This window comes from Falco punctatus, assembly GCF_963210335.1.
Source record: "Falco punctatus genome assembly, chromosome: 1".
Taxonomy (NCBI): Eukaryota; Metazoa; Chordata; class Aves; order Falconiformes; family Falconidae; genus Falco; species Falco punctatus.
Genome location: NC_137580.1, coordinates 32,135,113 through 32,155,522, shown reverse-complemented (window position 1 = coordinate 32,155,522; position 20,410 = coordinate 32,135,113). Strand labels below are relative to the sequence as shown.

Sequence of the window (20,410 nt, the reverse complement as noted above, 5' to 3'; positions counted from 1 at the left end):
CCATGTGTTGCTCACAGGCCTTGGGACATTACATGCAGAGACTATCTAATGTACTTGCACATACTTTGCAAGTGCTCAGACAGAATTCCACACATGTTCTGTACTAAGAGGACAAAGAACAATGTATGTATTTCATTACTCAGGTTTTTTGAACAAGAGCCCCCAAGCGCCAGAGCCTAAGTATCTGCTTAGAGAGGGTACAATTTGCATACAGACTACATTTTTAAATACTTCAGCTTCTGGTACATAACATAGCTTTTGAGTATTTAGAAGTTTTCTACTGAAGGTTACTCAAAACAACATGGAATTCATGACAGAAGGTACAGAGTTCAAGGTCAAACAGGTATCACACTATCACGGAGGTTAGTCAAAAAAACTCAAAATAAAATGGGCTGAAACACATCAAAGGAGAAGAGAAGCTGTTGAAATGGCTTCCAGTCCAAATGCTTTCAACAGGTCTACCACAGCTATCTCTTGATTCAGCCCAAAATTTTTAGGCATTTTGGGTGAGGGGGGTGGGTAAATCACCTGTTGATCATGGAAGCCCAAGGAGACTTCAATTTTCATCTCTGTGAGCCGACTACTCTGTTCACAGCAAAAATATAAAGCCAGATCTTTAGCTCCCGAGCAGTAGACCAAAAAGCTACCTGTACCAACAGTGCAGTTCCACATCCACAGCAGGAAAATACCTATTAGAGGAAGAGTCTCATGCCGAGTAACATAAAGCAAACCGACAGTGCACAAACATGTCCAAGGACATGACCTCCTATAGGTCCAAGCAAATCAAGGAAGCCATAGAGTACACGGCCAAACAAAAGTGCAACTGTGGTAATCTGACCTGCCTCAACCAGCTGGCACTCACCAATGACTGCTGGGCAGACCTGTTCTTTGTCTTTCTAACCATTTACAGAATTAAGGGTGTAGATGGGAATGTGTACTAAAGCAAGATGAAGAAATCATGCCCCAAAAGCAAGGGCTCAACACAACGACTAGCCTGCTTGTCTGAGGAGCTACAGCAAATCTTTAGAACCATTTTAATATTTAAAAGCAGCAACAGCCTTAATCTGCTATTTACATTACAGTGAAATGCAGTTGCTGACACTGATACTCTTGTTTTCCAAAAACCCAGAAACTTGTTTCTGTCACAGACTGGCTGGCTTAGCCCCAGGGAAGGCACTGTTTCCTTAGCAGAGGGCAGGGCCGTTTCAACGCACATGGTTACCCAAGTCTGCGTTCCAGTCAGGATGTGTTAAGTGCACGCCTGTCAAACTGCTTGCCATTCTAACCTGCACAGCGCTGACCAGTGGTTCCCTTTTCAACTGGTACGCTTTTGTGCTCAAATACCCCTAGAGCACAGCTCAAGTGAAAAATTGAGAAATGCCATGGGCACTGCTCAGCCTCTTTAGGATAACAAGGTTGCGCTCTCCAGAAGCGAGACATTAGGCTCTAGCAAAGGCGTTACTCAGATGCATCAGAATGCATGTTGGCTGGGAAAAACATTATCACAACAGTCCGGAGTCCATGAGAAGACTCACTCCCATTAAAGTTTCCGTATCACTAGTTTGCAAAAGGACTCTTCCAGCCTCAAGGATGAATGCTGAAGAGAAAAAACCCCACAGTACGAAGAGACTATGCTCAAAAAACCCAACAAACCCCCTCCAAAAAAAATCCAAAGGAAAAAAATGCAGCCTGCATTCTAGCTTAGACACATGCTTAACGTGAAAAACAAAGCACCAGGAGGTAGCAATGGAGACTGGTTTCCATACCACCCTGGTTCAAGGGGCAGATGAGTTACAAACAGCATACATCTTGATTTCAGACCTGCTCTAGAATTCGTAACTCATACGATTTAAAATATAAATATACATATTAAATATATAAACTATAAAACATGCAAAAAAATATTCTCCTTCTATAAGGATAACTTGTAATTAATACTTAAATGCAGCTATACTTCTCCTACTTGTATCAGAATACGAATCATGTAAAAACTACATGTTCTGCAGTTACTTTGAAATGTTTTATGAAGTTACTTCCTCAGCTATTCAGAAGTTAGTATTTAGTTCCTGACTGGTCATGCCAGAAACAGTATTTTGATACTAGTAAGACTGCCTACAACTTCTCTTCCAAATAAGATTTGACTAAAGAATGTACTACTTGACTAGTAACTAAGCAATCTGACAAAGACTAAGTGGTAATGTAGTTAGCCATATATAATTTAAGTAACATTCAGAAAATTTTAATTTTAACAACCACACTAACATTAAAAGCAATGTAAACATTGAACTATGCTTCCTATAAGAACACCCACATACCTGCATGAAATACCCAGTAACTAATGCCTTTCTTATGTTGATGTAATAGTCTCGGCTGGTAAAGTCTGTGCTTCTACGAGGCAAATTAAATCTATCCATGATTCGTGACAGCTGTTGGCGTACGTTGTCTGCAGACATCAGGGACCTGTAGTTAATGAAGTTGTCATAACACCACTGAACCGACTCATGATCTGCAACATGAAAAAACATGAATCAAAAATGAATATTTCATCCAATTAGAACAAGCAAATAAAAGAGCTACTAACCGATTGATCAGTCAGATGAACCAGAAAAAGAGATATCCATAAACTTTTATAAATTACAACAGCTCTTAGTTTATTCAGTTGATTTCTTGCATTAGATAACTTGCCAAAATTGTTTTCTATTCAGGAAGCATGGGGTCAGAAGAAAAGTAGTTTTTTTCCCCCCTCACCAACATATATGCACACAATCATTGATGTTTTGCTGAAATACCACACCAATGGATTTTGCGTATTTCAAAAAAACATGCCCTGAAACCGGAAAAATCATCTTCCAAACTTGCAGTTTAAAATGTAACTGACTAAGAAACCCTGCACAATCTTTAACAGTAGCATGCAAAGAATACACACAAGAAGATTATACTGTATTTTTGAGAAACCAAACCCTCCTTAACTGTTACTTGAATGCTTCATTTAAGAGCTATACAAACTAATGTAATACTATGCGTGACACCTCACAGAAGTTTAAGTAAATGTAGGTGACTGGTAAAACACAGCATCAGTAACAGACATCTATACTCTTAAGTTACTGTTTCTACTACTGATAGCTCTAATAAGAAATATGTTAAGATAGCAAGCCTAAGCCATTCTGTCAGGATAAGACCCTGCATGTTTAACTCCAGGAAACCCAGTTCTCCCTACCAATTCTGTTACTTTTCAAGTGATGCTCTATTAATCTCATTTTAATAATCCAACAAAACCAGCCTTAAAAAATTAAAACTTAATGCATATCTTGTACAGACAGAAACTATTCTTAGTTTGCATTGGGAAGGAAGGTTACGTAATTTGAGGAAAGTTTAAGTTCAGCATTTTATTTTACAGACTGTATTTAAAATGAAGTATGAATGCAGAAGCTCTTATACATTATACAGTAGAATCATAATTGAAGTACCATAGCATGTTACTTTCTGTGCCATTTGAAATGTGCGTTTTAGATGACTCATAACTGTTTCACATCGTTCTAGATACAAACAGAAGCAGCATTTTGTCTTCTGATCCTGAATCCCAGAAAACCTACTCAATGTCACAGTGAAAGTGAGCAAAGATTATTCCCCAAACAATTCCACCCCTCAGTAACCTCACCATGAAAGCTGTGGCTTTCAGAAACATGCACAAACAAAATGTCTGCAAGACATACTAAAAAGCCAACAGAAAAAAACAGCCAACAGAAGTCTCCGATTCACAGCTTTTTAGAAGTTTTTCAGCTATTGTTTTTTAAACAGTTTTGAAGACTTTTGTCTGCAGTTTTACTCTGAAGATACTCTTATTTTGGTTTTCCACATAATGATACAGTTTTAAAATGTTTCAATGCAACATTTCTATAACAAAGCTGCAACAGAAAGGGGCCCCAACTTGCGTTTCTTTTTACTCAGGGTAAAAAGGCTGTTGCTTTTTTGTTTGCTTACAGGAAAAGGCAACAGGAGGACCTGATTCACCTGGTTGGCAGTTAAGAGTAATCTTTTTCACTTACCACCAGGATAAGTCACTTAAAAATGACTGCCGCTTATGCAGTCATTTTTCAATAGAACCCCTAGCTTCACATGTTTCATTCCTGCCTTTTTCAAGCTGCTAAAACGCACTTCAGCTATGCTGACGAGGACTGTACATTTTCCCTAAAATCCATACACATAAATGAGGTAAATGAAAGAAAGTATCATATGGCCCTAAGTTCTCGATGCAAGACCCCTTTGCCTCTCAGTTCATCCCAAGGCCTTATTACAGAATTCCTAACTGTATTAAAAAGTTAGGAATAAAAAGGGTTTGGTTCTAGGAACATATCCTTCTCCAAATTCACAGTATTTTCTGCACTGCTTTCTCTGAAAAATTACTAAGCAATTACGCAGGTTCTTCTATAATTAATGGCAAAAAGCAAACTTCCAATATTTCTTAATTATAAGAATGCTTGCTTCCTTCTGTCCAAGGTTACCCAGCATTGATTTAAAAGCCTGGCTTGTCTCCATACTCATCAGTTTATTACATGATCTCTTGGCTGTTTTTTTGTTTTTGTTTCCCCCCTAGAGCAAAGCAGCACTTGAATAACGCTTTTACATACTTTTAACAAAAAAAAAAATATTTTAAGATTACAATAGAATAGCTCAAAAAAACAAGCTCAAGCCTTCAACTGTCCTTGGAACCATGGAACGAAAGCTGGCAGCACAAAGTATTACAAATAGTTTTGCTAAAACAGGCACATACTCACTTTGTTTGAAAGCATGGTAGACATTCAGCAACGTCAAATGATCTCCATCTATGTGGGCAAACCTCATCTTGGCTTCATCTGCTGCTTTCTTTGCTTCCGTGGGGCGAACAAAACACTGTGGGACTAAACAAGGTTGGTATGGGCCCAACACAAACGCCCATATCGATGAGTCACGCATTCACAGATAGAGGAACAAGGCCTAGCTAGGTCAGTTCACAGAGCATAGGGCAGGGCAGGATGGCCTCCAACTGCATCTTGGACTGTTTACTACCTTGATTTGGTACATCAACACCTAACCACATCTGTAAGACAAGAGGGTTTCAAAGCTACAGAGTACCTGATTATTTTAATAGAACTATATGTAGGCATCAAAATCTCTAGTCTGAAGGCCATCAATATTGCCTATGTATACTGGAAGGCTAAACAGATCTTAGTTCAAGACCCAGTGCTGATAGCTCTACCAAGAGCTAGTACCCCACGTAACAAAAATTGCAAATCTGCTTTCTCAGAAAGCCTTTATGGACTGAGTTAGGAAGGAAGTTCTGAAACTGTACTGCACTAGCACAGTCTAAACACACACAAGTTTTATCACAAGTCTGCTACTAGACAGAACACACTAGTAAAGTGAAGTCCTCTTCCCCAGATGGTATTGTTATCAGCACTGGTATACAGAAACATGTGAATGAAGGTATTACGTCTAAACGTTGTGATGGTAGCGGTAGTGGTGGAAGGTTAAACCGTCCTTTGGCACTACTTGAAATAAAAAAAAATTAAAAACTGCAATGTGATGACCTTTCTCTGTCATTGTATTTCTTACATATATCTGACTCAGTCTGACTATTTTAAAAATTGTGTTTTAACATTCCCTTTCCAAATACAGTCTACCAAAGATCACAAATAGTATTGCAGCCAACTTAATGGTCTGTCAACATTCTTAGATGTTTGTAATATCAAAACTAATTCACAAGATGTTTGAAGTAGTTACAAGAGATCTTTACTTTATAGAGATCTACAGGAGAAAAAAAGTCAGTTTGGTTTTAAGTAGATGTAATTTAAGTGGTTAAATTTCAATAAAACTAATGCTAAGTAAGATGCTACAAATCCTTTGTCTATTTCCAGCTGCTTGAGACTACATTTGTCTTCTCATAACCAATCAAAGCCCAATCTCACAAGAGCATCTCTTTGTATCCCATCCGTCCCTAACAGATGAGGGCCTTCTTGTGGTGTGTTTTTGCTTTCTTTTATTCTTAAATTCCCATAAAAGCCCCAGAACACCACATTTCAAAAACAGAGTTGAATACTAGCTGAAACTTGAGAAAAATACACACTGCAACAGTGAATCACATGGTAACAAATTAAGATCAATGCATTAAAGAAAATGAAAATGCAGGTGCAAAATAAACACCCTGTATTTTGGGTCTTGTGTTTGAAAACAGAGATAATATAAAGTGTATTTTAATTTCGAAGAGACTAATCAAAGCAAATTCCAAATTGTTCTATCACTGGCTTAACTCACTTTTTTGAATAAGCAACAGCACTTTCTACCCCACAGCAAGATACCATGGCGCTTGTAAAATGAAGTACAATCATTTAATCTGCTCATTAACTCAATGCTATTCTTGCCTCTTTTCTGGTACCTAGTTTGCCATTCAGTCCAAACTGTTCACACCCCACGAATTGCTATCCAGAGCCTGAAAATCTTTATGTGGACTTAAGGCACCATAGCATACAGCCGTGCCACTGGTTTTAAAAAAAGTGTTCAAGTTTACTTTGGGAAATAGTCCTCACAAATATGAAGACTATGGTTTTAAGAGCAGAGTTTTCATTACAGGCCATACATCAACCATCTTCAATCCACTCCACCCCAAAAAAAGTTACTTATGACATTAACTGTGCCTTAAAACAAAAAAGCATCATGGCCTGAGAAAAGGTAAATAGAAAAAGGAGCAAGACAAATCAGTTTAGGACCCCAGACAAAAATACTAGACTTACTGTTCTGTAGTATAGACTGGGGGAAGAGGGGGGGAAGGGAAGAGAAAGACAGGCACCAACCTACCACCACCTCCGCAATTAAGTCTACCATTTAATTAAAAAAATTAAGATTCTGCCCTGCCCATCTGCTCTGAGTCTGAACAATCATAACTCTGCAACAAACATTATAGCTTGTTCTTAAAAACTTTCACATAAATATACTGTAAGACTAAACTGAAGCAACAGATTTTACACTTAGCCAAAACATTTTTTTTTCTCTATTCAACCAAGTTAAGCATGTAACCGGTACATCTGCATTGTGAAAAGCCTGGTAAAATAGCACACCCAAAGGAGTAGCTATGAGTAAGAACATCCCCGTTTGATAACAGACTAAATCTTGCTGTTTGTCCTCTGACAGTATAGGAACTATAAAACCAAGTCAGTTCTTCCTAACCGGGAAATGAAATGCAAGGCTTGCTTGGTAACCTTTTTCCTCTCATCAAGCTCTCTCAACAAGCAGCGCTGCTCTGACGCAGTGCTATTCACATTAACACAGCAGCAAAGTACAGCTGTGCACACAAATTAATTCTTACAAATATAAATCCTCCCCCAAAGTTTCTTTCTTCCCTTTAAAAGAAATGACTGTTTTACAGGTTTTGCCACTTAATGACTGAAAAATGTATCATTCCTTTTGGAAATACCGGGTTTTATCAAAGTGCAGAAGAATGCACAATACAAAATAGATTTTACTGCCTTAAAAACAGAGTGGATGAGCTGACATTTCTGGTCCTGACTATGAGCCTAAAAAAAATTATTCCACTAGTCTGATTTCCACACCACCACCACCCCCAGCAACTTGAATATATATATATATATGTACATATATCACACTTTTAACTAAAGTTAGGAGCAAACTGTCTGACATTTTTATGCATGTTAATTTCTTAATGTTACTATTCATAAGCTTCAAGGCCTGTACATAAACCCATAATGATTCATTAAACCCCCACATGAAGTTTTAAAAGCAATGCTAGATTTATTAGAGATATATTTATGTTTTTGATGCGGAAAACTCCAATTTTCCCCAAACTGAAGATCTGCATTTTGGTTAGTATCTCTTTCCCTGCTATTACCTGACAACATGGCAGTAATAGATAGGACCTCATTAGAACAGTTGTAGTCACAACTTGCAATAACCATTTTAGCCAGCTGTGGGTCCAATGGAAATTCGGCCATCATGGATCCCAACTCAGTCAAGTCTCCATCATCATTTAAAGCAGCAAGGTAATTCAAAAGCTCTAAGGCTCTCATCAGAGTTTCAGGAGCTGAAAGGAAATATATTTATATAGGCACATTAATCAAACTGCTATGAATTAGCAAAAAATGAGGAAGCACAGAGTATTATAAGCCATCTTATTTTTTTGTTCTCAGTTTAGCTGATTTCCTAACACAAAATTGTTACCAAATTCAGTTATATACATCTGAATGTGAACGTACTGGGCAACAGGGGTGGGAAACTCACTTAAGACAGTTCTTAACGGAATAAAAAACTTGTGAATATTTGAAGATTACTGCTTTTCAAAATCCAGACAGCAGTGGTATTGTGACATATTCAGTATCGGCATTGTGACATATTCAGTATCATTGTAATATCACATCCTCCCATGTACTGATGCATTCCCTTGTTCCATACAAAAACAGACTGATACAGTTCTAAAATCTCAGTCATGTCAACTTTAGATATCTATAGACCTTCACAAAACTGAGCCTCTAAGAACGTTCTCTTAATCCTGCATTCCTCACAGCAAGTGTATATTTTACCCACAAAGCAAAACAGAAGGAAATCCAAAAGCCTTCCTGCTAAGCTATTATATATGCTGCACAGCACAAAGAATGCAACTGTTCTGCAGAGCTATTTAAGTGGGTTTTGTTTTGATTTGGGTTTTGTTGGTGGTTTGGTGTTTTTGAGGGGGAGAGGAACAACAACCAATTTTTGTATATTTATATATGGCTGATCTACATTTCTAATTAGCAATATAACCCAGTTGTTTTTAAAGTATACAAGAACATTTAATTCTGTTAGAAGGGAGATGCACATTACCTTTATAGTTTGAGCCAAAACCATGTATTCAACTTCAAAAATGCCAGCTAATTTCTTTACAGACAGTTTTTAACTGAAGCACAATCAGAATGTGTAATCAAGGTGATAAACAAAAAACCCAACACCTTATCAAGTAATAGATTTTCTAATGCCCATAATTTTCTTATCCTCTGCAGGTAAGAGGCATTCAGTAGATTCCTTGGGTCCATTAGAGGCTGTTAATGTAGACAGAAACATAAAAAGCTTGCTCCAGTAAGACACAGAGCACTAAATTTTAAGATAAACAAAAGACATTCCTATCAATTACAATATAAAGAGTGAAAACCAAAAGACTTTATTCCATGTTATTATATAAAATATTCACCAACATAAAGATTTCAGAAGTCAAAATGTAACACTTAGACAAGATAAAATAGAAGCAGATACCTGGAGGATCCATAAAATCAAAGTGCACCAAATCATCTATACCAAGCTTCTTGAGCTGCAATACTACAGATCCTAAGTTAGACCTCAGAATTTCAGGGTATGTGTTGTCCTGGGGCCGGGGACAGAAAAGAAACAGAAAATTCAGAACACTTACTCTTCCAAACACAAACTACACAAGCATTCAAATTCTGATTTTGTTCGGCAGCACGGCACTCAACTACCTGTATTGATCAGATATTCTTAGATATGCAATCTAAAAAAAGTTATCTTACCTGCATTTCAGTTTTGTAAGCCTTCTCTGTATAAAGCCTGAAGCACTTGCCTGGTCTAGTACGACCAGCACGGCCAGCTCGCTGCTGAGCGGAAGCTTTACTAATTGCAGTCACCAAGAGAGACTCCACTCTGATACGAGGATTGTATACCTATTTGTAAGTGGAATCAGAGCAGGAAAGGAAAAGAATGAACACCACTCAGGAATAAAGACAACTATCTAAAAAAAACCCCAAACCAACAAAAAAATACCCTGTTTTAAACTTCTTTTCAAATACAGTTTCTGACTAGGAAATCACAAGTTGTATGTATTTGAAAGGAGAAAAAAGAATGACTACAATAGCCTCTGGATCAGTGACAGAGCACTTCAAACACAAGCGCCTGGAGAACAGCATTTAAGTTTTATTCATTTGTTAACTCCTGCCAGGCTCCCTGTCCTCCTTAAATGTGTGTATTTTTAGATAAGATTTTCATGGCACAAGGAATGTGTCCAATTTGTTCTACAGAGTGCTAAATGCACTCTTGATGCTCAAATAATTCCATGGAAAAAAAGTTGTCTTGATACAATTATAAGCTTGAATAATCATGTTCTAGAGGTCAGAAAAATCTAGCATTAAGGTTGAACAGAACTGTACAAATCAGATCAATGACAAAGCAAGACTGTATTTCAAGGGTACATGCAGACTGTCATAGTACAAAATATATGCTGGAATATACTGTAAAACGTCCACTGCAGTCATACATAAACAGCAGCCTTGCCAACTCAACAGGACTCATGGAAAAAAGCATACCGTAAAAAAGTAAAGCAGTAGTCAGATAGTAGTTTCAGTTGACCATGTTCTTTGGTCCATATTTTAACACCCTCCTGGTGTGAATAGGTACAGAACATGTACAAAAACTGTATTTCTTTATTACAGAGGGTATAAGAACGACTTGTGAAAAAAACTCAGTCTAAGTGGTGATTGAAACTTGTGTACAAAGATGCATTTATTGTACTCGTTCTGTTATATCATTTTACAAAAGTTTAAAAGGCTATATAACTTCCGCATTTTGTTGGTTTTACTTGAGCATTCTCAAGCACAGATACACAGCACAAAACCTCCCTTCTGAAAGTATCTAGGAAATCCATATTCTAGACCCAACTCAAAAACCTTACATTTTCTTTTTTTTTTTTTAATAAAATTATTCTGTACCGCACTGTTTCCAACTGCTCTAGATATCTAAAGTTTGCAGATTAAGTGCAAACCTATCAGAAGTTAACAACAAAACAACCAAGCTCAAGATTTCAACTGGGGAAAAAAACCCAACCTATCAGTGTTTACAAAGGGCAGTTACCTGAGCAAACCACATTCCAGTATATTCCCTACTATAAAGAACCAGAAAACAAAATAGTATTTACCTTCTGTTTTGCAAAGCCAGGATCAATCACAAACACAACACCATCTATTGTTAATGAAGTCTCAGCAATATTAGTGGACACAACAACCTGCGAAAAAATAAAACTGTAAATGAAACTACTTTGTCCTGAAAATCAAGAGCTCTGATTAAGTCTCTGCACCAAGAATTTTCAACAAACTCTCCTTTGCTTCATCAATAGCTACCAAAGCTGACTCCAACACTTTTACAGGACAATCTGAAATCAGCCAGATGAACTTCTATTAAATCAGAGCAATTTTTTCCCCTCAGTTTCTGCTCCCTATGTCTCTATTAAAAACAAATACTAGTTTTGAGTAGAAGAAACAGAAGAGCAAATATTTTACTTAAACACAATTCAAAATTTCTCTCACATCTCTGGCACAAAATAGCATAATCTGTTAATTCAGCTTTTAACATTTTTTTAAAAAAATTAAAAAGCCTAAAGAGGGTAAATGGTTAAATAATATTAAATCAAACATTAGGTAACTAATTATTTAAAAATCATCATTACTGTAATTTTTTTACTTTGTTTGGAATAAAGCAGTTAGCAATACATTCCAGCTAAAATCCTGAACAAAAATATATTTAATTTCAACTTTTTTTTGTAAGTTACCAGATACTTAAACATCTGTACATATTTTTAAGCCTACATTCTGAAGTTTCTGTGAACTTTCCGAATTCTCATGCAAAAATTAAAGCAAAGGTGGTAACAGAGTTCTGAGGCTTGATTCACCATCATTGAAATTTTATGCCCAGAGATGCAGTGCAACAGTCTATAACATCAGTTCTCATCCCAATAGTGACCACGTTAAATCACACGTTAATAGCAAGTTCCATCAACTACCTCAGGAAAGAACCAAAACCCATTCAGCGTTTCATCAAAACTACTTACCTTTCACCTCTTAAATTTCAGAGCATTCTGTCATCATTGTTTTCAGTTTAGGAGTTAGAATCTGAGACTCCTAACGTTTTGTTCAGAACTATAATGAAGACAGTGGCTGGATCAGATTGATAACCCTGCTGATTTCTCCTCTTCCTGGCTGACCATGTTGCCAGCCAGCTGCTTATTACTCTAAGCTTGTTTCTGCTTAAGTAGACTTAAGGTCTGAGCTTGCCCAAATACTTCGGTGGAAAAAGTTTTGAAATGATGGTGTTCCAGCCTGAAACTACGTGCTTAGAACTTCTCAAACAACAACAACAAAAATCCTGTACACCTTTTATTCACAAGTAACCTACACAGACTAATCAGAGATAAAAACCACCAACACAAATGCAATTAAGTGCTGACACACAAGCACAATACATATTAATTTAAAAGTTGCAGGTCATTAAATATGCAAATTAGACTAGCACTCCCATGTTAAAAGGGTAGCCAATCCACATTCAGCTTGCTGTCAAGAGTATGCCTTATGTAAAATGTCTCAGCTTTCCCCTATCTACCAAAGTACAGAAATGTCCATACCCAGCCTCTTCAAATACCAGTTACAGAGCAGTGTCAAAAGGTTTTGGTCCTGCTTTTCATCACCAGTTTCTGTTAGGACACTTCAATACCAACAACTCAATACTGTTACTATGCTTTGTCCACAAAGGTTCAGCAATCTAACCCGTACTTGAATTTACTGAACTTCTACTTGAAATCATACAGAACTTTCCAAAGGTAGAAGGAAAAAAGTTATTTACACAGTGGATTCTGTTGCAGTACAGATCTTATTTGTTAATGTCATATTACTTAAAATCCATAATTAAAGAATGTAAAATCCCAAGAAAAAATGAGGAAATTATGCTGTATTTTTCCAGTCTAAAAATCGAAGTGCAAGGTCACTTGGAAGTCAAACAAATAAAAGTAGCACTATGTAAAATAACAAATTGTACCTAATTAGCTTTAACTGCAGTTAGTTTTGCAATTACTGAAATGGTTACATTAAAGATGTTTTTAAATATCAGATTAAGATCTTATACACCAGAGTCTGAAATTAAAGAAGTTACTTTGAAGAGTAAGATATACATAGTATCTATATAAAAAAAATTGACTAGTTAATACATATGCACTATAGATATATGCTTGATACTCCTGAATCAGAAAATAGAACACAGATTGGAAAAAAGGGATAAAATAAGAACAGGGAGTAGAAAGGCTCCTTAAGTCATCTCTATCTGCCTCCATCGTATAAATGAAACAACTGTAACTAGCGAAAGCAATTTTTTACCTTTATCTTAAGCTTTCTTGCAATAATAGATGTGCTAGACAAGATCAGCTAAGAGGACAAAAACGTGCTAAGTTACCAAGCTGTAATCAGTACTAGCTGTTACCATTATTACTTCCGCAAGATGCCACACAACTTCCAGTATCTTACTTTCCTTTCACCAAGTTAAAGCTTGGGAGATACCTATTCAGATACTGCAAGCTCTTCAGTTAGTGTTTATGACCATTAGAGCCTTTGACATGATTCAGACCTCCTGCAAGCTCTCTCTCCTCAGCAGTTCTAAACCCTGGGTCCAACACCCATAGGACAGTGTGAAAGCAGACATTTTGTAAGATAGCGGAAGCACAGCAACACACAGTCCTACTTTACATATCCTGATCACTGAGACTAACTGAAACCAGAGAACATTTAAACAAATTTATATCACACAGACACACTTTTACTCATTGCTATTTGTTATGGAGATAAAAACTCAAACACAGAAGCCATAACATTTCAGCTAAAGCAGACCAAGAAGAAACATAGTCTTAAAAAACAACAGACAACAAAAAAACTCCATACATATAATGGCTTTGTAGGCCTCAATCTATTGCTTATTTATTTTGTGCCTACTTTTGCCTACAATTGATATCTTTCAAGCATGGAAATTTTTCTTGTGGTAAAACAGCTGCTACATTGAGAATGTCTTCCTCTTCACACACTGGTACTGGCTTTGTGAGCTCAACATAGTGAAAGCTACACACTGCACCTGTTAGCCTCTTTTCAAAAAAGCCAGAAAATGTCTATTTTGAAGCGCACAGTTTTAAACATGAAAGAAAATTCACTGAAATACACAACTATCACTTGTTCACCACTGAAAAGCAATTCAAGTAATTTGCTAATACAATCTTGTTGCAGCATTAGTTTCATGATTTCAGATCAAATGCTTTCTGCAATCAACTTCAATAGGAAGAAAAGGATCATTTCACTAAATTTATTAAGTGATTTATTCTTCCAGAATGCCAGAAAGTTGTCACTAGTATTCTACATGCATTGTACTGCACAAAAAAGCAAATAACCAAGGAACATACCCTGCCTACAGCAGATAGTATGATTCAGCTCTGACCTTCAAAATCTTAACTGTGTGAGCACTAGTTCTGCTTAACTTGAGGAAGCTCTATTACAAGAATCCTTCCAAATGTTCAGTTTTAGAGAAATAATCGCATAGTTTCTATGTGGTTTATGTGAGCTTTCAGGAATCGAGCTATTAATTTTATGAAAAACATTTACCAGTGCCATTTCAAGTTTTTCAGTTTCTCAATCCATTCTGCCCACTGAAAGAAAACCAGTTCCTTGCTCACTACTACAGAAAACATGAATCTCTAACTTCAATGTCCTTGTTTTAACTTGCACCTTCTCACAAACCTCGAGAAACAGACAAAACCTGCCTGATAACATCTATTGAAGAGAGAGTCCATTTGGTTTCCAAAAAAAGCATGTGTCAGAGTAACTACTTAGGGGAAACAAATCCCATCCCTCCATGTAAATCACATGATTGTCAAACAGTATTTAATCTGACTTATTGTATTTCTCATAAGAAACTTAAAGACAAATGCCACTGCCATTCAGTCCCATTGTTACTAGAACACTCTGGCCTTACGGACAGAAGACATTTTGAACCGAGAAACAACCTGCAAATTATCTACAAAATTTAATGTGGTAAAATATTGCATTAAGGCTTCATAAAAAAAATCCAACCTTCTACTTGTTGCTGTCCAGATATAATTAAAACAGCTGAAACTCATTTAATTGCCCATTTAACTGAATAGCTAGTTACTGAACAGCATACTAAGACAGTGTACTATTTACCTTTCTTCCTATGGCTCCATTTTGTTTTTTTGGTGGGGGAGGTTCAAAAATCCTTTGCTGTTGCTGCGGAGGAAGGGTGGAATACAATGGAATGATTTTGATGTCACCAACTTCAGGGCCTAAATCATCAATTTCACGTTTTATCCTCTTGCAGGCTTCATCAATCTCCTGAAAAACAAAAATATGGGTTAACAGAACTCCATGGGAAAAGGCAGTACGTTTTATTTTAGCGTGCCTTATGACAGTTACATTAAGTCTCCACCCTGGAGAACAATTACTGCAGCTTCTCCTTTAAAAAATAAAAATAATAAAAAAATCAAGGTGCTTACTGAATATGCAATCGAATTTCCACAATACTTCAAGATGCTTCAGCTTCTATACTCTAATGAACAACCTAATTTGCATTCAACATCCTTTTTCTTTTAGTCATGTTTCCTAATTAATTCTCTACAAATTGTACTAAAATTGAAATCTCTCACCCTGGAATATTAAACTGCACTCATGACCTTTTCAATTTTCACAATCTAAAAGAAATTGATGTGCAAGATACTTAAAATAAGCCAATTAAGCTTTAATGTCACATATCACTAATGCAATTATATGGAAGATTTGCTTCATTGTACCTAATGAGAACAAACACCTTTACAGTATAAACATAGATGCTCAAAACCAAACCTCTCAATCCAGTGTTTCAGATTTTACTTTAAAATTAACTGAAAACCTGTTTAAGCTTAAGTCAGTGAAATACGCTGAAGATGAAAAAGATTTTTCATGCCTTTTTTACCTTAGTATTTTCTACAGTATTTGCTAGCCTACTTTCTAACTTATGATACAAAAAGTTATCACTGCAGACCAATCGCTTATAGTTCAATTTATTTTTAAAACAATTACGTTTAAGTCAGCTAGATGACCTATAGTTATTACAAGATGTAATGAAAATTAAAACGCATAGAAATTTAGGTTAATAAATAACAGAATTCATTAACTTCAACTTAAAAATTACAACAGAGCTTCCACTGGTGTAACTAAGAGGCACACTTCCCAACTATTGATATTTCAGCTAAACCACTGATGGGAGAATGAAGTTGTCATGACAAGAAGCAACAGTAGGCAAAAGCAAAAAATGGCTACAGCATACTCTGAAAAACAGGCCAGGCCTCCCTTACCACAAATAATTCACCAGCCTGAAGCTAAAGTGATGCTTAAGACCCTCAAGCAAATATACAGAACAGGTTGATCTAAAGGCTTTATAAAATTACTGCTTTAAAAACTGTAATTAGAAGATCAGAAGGAGACTCCTTTTTAGAAGCCATAAATTCAGACAGAACCTTGAACAATCCGGGTCTTTTTCATTTGTTCTTAAAGAGACTTGGAAGTTTTCAGTATAACTGCACAGAGTATGTTTTAAAGAAGCATAGACAATACAATACTCATGTTCTGTACTGATCAGCATATATAATTAATGTAAGCATGGCAAAATGAGGGCTCTTCCTCATTAATGTCAGAGGCCTTTAATAGTAAGCCTAATGCTTTCTGGCATTATCTTGCCAATTTGAAGGAACTGCAGATATTTACAAAACACCTTTTGAAGAAAGGTGCACTCTGCCAACAAATCCAACACATCCTTCATTAAATATTAAGAGGCATACAAGACACTGAGTTGGAATGCCCCCTACTGGTTTATTAACAGAGAATTAATTTTTCACACAGCTGTCAATACCTGATGTTCTGCTGATAAGCACCTTATGTACAGTAATAGCCTCCCAGTGAGAAGTAAAAACCCAACAATTGACAGATCATACACAGTAGCTCACCAAATGAATACTTTGGCAGTGGTGGTTACATAAAAAGACAACACGTTAGAAGTAAATAACTGACTAATTAGGCAGTGACACTGTCTCTCAAATTTGCATCCCAAGTCTTGACAAATTGTCCTAGTTTCAGAGTTATCTTTCTTCTTAGTAGTTAGTACAGCGCTGTGCTTTGGCTCTGATGTGAGAACCATGTTGATAGGACACTGATGTTGTTAGTTGTTGCTGGGTGATGTTTATACTAAATCAAGGACTTTTAGGTTTCTTGGGCCCTGCCAGCCAGAGGGCTGGAGAGGCACGGGAATCTGGAGGGGGCACAGCCAGGACAGGTGACCCAAGCTAACCAAAGAGGTATTCCATACCATATGACGTCATGCTGAGTATATAAACTGGGGGAAGAAGAAGGAAGGGGGGGGTACGACAGACAGACATCTGGCATTATGGCATTTGTCTTCCTGAGTAACTGGTTACACATGATGGAGCCCTGCTCTCCTGGGGATGGCTGAACACCTGCCTGCCCATGGGAAGGGGTGAATGAATTCCTTGCTTTGCTTTGCTTGCATGCGTGGCTTTTGCTTTACCTATTAAATTGTTCTTATCTCAACCCTTGAGTATTACATTCCTTTCAGATTCTCCACCCCATCCCTCTGGGTAAGGGGGAGCGAGCAAGCGGCTGCATGGGGCTTGGCTGTAGACCAGGTTAAACCACAACACAAGCCAATACTTGGGCCTGATAAATAGTGAACACAAAATCACTGTATCTTACAAAAAAAAACAAACCACCACACAAAAAAACCCAACAGTCAAACCCACCAACAAAAACTTAAACACAGCACAGACCTTAGTTCCTGATCTGAAGGTCACTACACTGTTTCATGAAATTTGAGCAGATTACAGTGTGTAATTGGGAAAGCTCTGATGCTGGACAGGATGTTTAATCTCCAGCAGTCACGATGAGAGACTCCATGACAGTTTTATACTTAAGAGACAGCAGAATACAAGCAAGCAGTGATAAATGAAAGCACTACACTCTTCAGGCCACATGTGTTCACAGCCACCTATCATCTTTCAGAAGAGATGAAAGTATTGTTTTTCCCTAGAGTTTCTCAATGTAGTTTCAAAGTATCCCTAATCAGGACTCATTAAAATACTACAACACAGAGATGACAAGTGCATGTACAACCATTACTCTTTACAGATTTGCAGAGGTAACTATGGACCTTTTATCACAAACTGCTCAAAGTAGTATGCAAGTCACGAAGGACCATTGCCACTCATCTAAAGACAGTAAAAGAATTCTTTAGCACTGAACTGTTTTTAATTTAAATAAATAAATAAATAGAAGAAGGGTAGTTTCCTCTTGTTTACCATACTGGCAGTAAACAGTACCTCTACTTCAACTGCATCCACAACCACCCTCCAATTCCAGCAGACAACTGAAACCGGTACCCCAAAGTACATAGTCTAGAAGGAATATGTGTAGTAAGAATAGTTGGAAAGTATTAAGGATTCATTTAAGTGTTAAAGATTCATTTGTATCACATGACAACATTTAAGTCTGGAGATACAAGAGATACAGTTGGAGGCACAATCCTAACTTTAATCCTCTGAAGATTCAGCAAGTCTAATTCAATAGTCCCAGTTACTCAAGTATGAAAGACTTCTTTTAAGAGCCACACACATTTAAGTATTTGCACACCATCTACTCCAAATCCATTAAAAAATTCCCTTGAAGATGGATTATTTCATCAACCCACATGTAGGAGGAGGTTCTTCTTCTTGGAGGGAAAAGAGGGAAGGCAGAGTGAACTTGTCTTGCATTTAGATTATGCCTGCAAAAAAACCTCAAGAACCCAGACCATCCCACCAACTACCTCAGACAGTGGGTAACAGGGTACTGGAAGCAACAGACATAGGATCAAAGAAGCCACAGTTAAACCCATGAGTGCACAGTGCATCAGCACGAAGACCTGATTCAGAAATAATCAAAGATAGTAGGCCTAACGTGTAAAAAGTGTGAGGCTTAGGCAATGCTTAAGTTATTAGCTTGAACTTGATCTGCAAGTGCCACATATGCAAAATATGCATATTTCACAACATCCAGTTATCAGAATTGTCCCAGGTGGTCTATTACATACTTTAAAAGTTTCTAAAAACTTCTTGCTTGATCCAATCAAAATGAATTAACAGTATACATACACTATCTATAGTTCAGCTGTGACACTATGAAAACTAGAATCAAGTAGCTGTTAAGAACTCCATAGTACTATACTTTGAATATTGATGTGGAATCCTCAACGTACTTCCACACCCTCAACAGCATAAGCAGTTCTCCTTGGAAAAGCTCCAAGACAGACAAGAATCAACAAAGAGAACTTATTTCTTTTTTAAGGATATACTAGTGATCAAGGAGGTAACGGGGTGCTAAGTAGTTTTTTCAGCCAGGAAAACTAAACACCTAAACATCCAACTGAGAGAGTCAATAATTTGTATTTTCTACCCTCAGCTAAATAAAGACAGTTTACAAAAAAAAAAAGCAAGCAGTAACCAGGAAAATAATTCAGTCAAGATTACTATTATTAAATCAAATTTAAGCCAACTTAAATGGTATTCCTTCCAAGAAATTGGTGCCGTTTCTTGGAAGGAATTGGTGGTTCTACACACAATCCTGATCAGGCTGCTTTGTTTTCAAACAACTGGTAGACAACAGGCAATATTTAGAATACCCATCAAATTACGTGGATTTTGTTCAGGAGCTTAGGTATGAGAAAGTTAATTCAGAGCCACCAAAACACTTCAGGATTTCAACAGGAACTTCCACTGCGCCACAACTTTCAGCAAGACTTAAGTCTTTATGGAAATCAATACTTTGCAGTGTCCTTGTTTAGAAAGGAAAGCAAGAACAGGGTGCACAGTTTCCCCCTGATTTATTAGAAACAGTAGCACAGCCATGTCTGCTTTCATATAACAGGAAGTAGGTTACTTATGCCTCCTGAATTTGACAGGATTTTTTACTCCATCTTAACCCATTTTTCCAAACAAAAGGCAGCCTGATGATCAGTGTCTAAAAACACACTTTGGATGCAGTAATTTTTATTCCTCTCACTGAAGCTGTGTTTCTGTGCACCCAGAAACGCAAAGATCCATCAGATCAGAGGGAAATTCTGAGTTCAAAGCCAGTTGACAAAAGGAGTCCTGAATTCTCAGAATGCCAAGATTGCTGCTTATATACCATTTCAGCATCCTCTGGATGGGGACACCAACAACTGCTACTCATATAAAGCTCTCAAAAATTTAAAAACACAGCCTTTATTTCCCCCTTCTCATGGCAGTTCAATACATCTACACGTGAAATAACTGGTTATATTAAACGATTCAAGCTCACAAAGCAGAACTTTTGCTCCAGCTCCAGAGAAATAGAGTGAGAAAACTTCAACTAAGCATGTGTAACTACACGTACTGCTAAAAAGGCAGTCCTGAGTCACACACACTCACTCATGGACAGCACTAAATACTACAGCAACGGTACACAAAATATGTACACACTTGTAAAAAGGTTATACATCTCACAGTATCAAAGAAAACAAA

General features: G+C 37.0%; 1 protein-coding gene across 1 annotated transcript in view; it reads right to left on the bottom strand.

Moving 5' to 3' along the window:
• Positions 1-20,410, bottom strand: part of DHX15 (DEAH-box helicase 15) — a 46,191-nt gene that overhangs the window by 6,288 nt on the left and 19,493 nt on the right. Inside the window, exons 6-12 of the mRNA XM_080371471.1 lie at positions 15,012-15,179; positions 10,943-11,029; positions 9,546-9,695; positions 9,274-9,382; positions 7,880-8,071; positions 4,776-4,898; positions 2,316-2,506 (exon numbers count right to left, since the gene is read on the bottom strand). Coding sequence (XP_080227597.1) covers positions 2,316-2,506; positions 4,776-4,898; positions 7,880-8,071; positions 9,274-9,382; positions 9,546-9,695; positions 10,943-11,029; positions 15,012-15,179 — 1,020 coding nt within the window. The remainder of the gene's footprint in view (positions 1-2,315; positions 2,507-4,775; positions 4,899-7,879; positions 8,072-9,273; positions 9,383-9,545; positions 9,696-10,942; positions 11,030-15,011; positions 15,180-20,410) is intronic.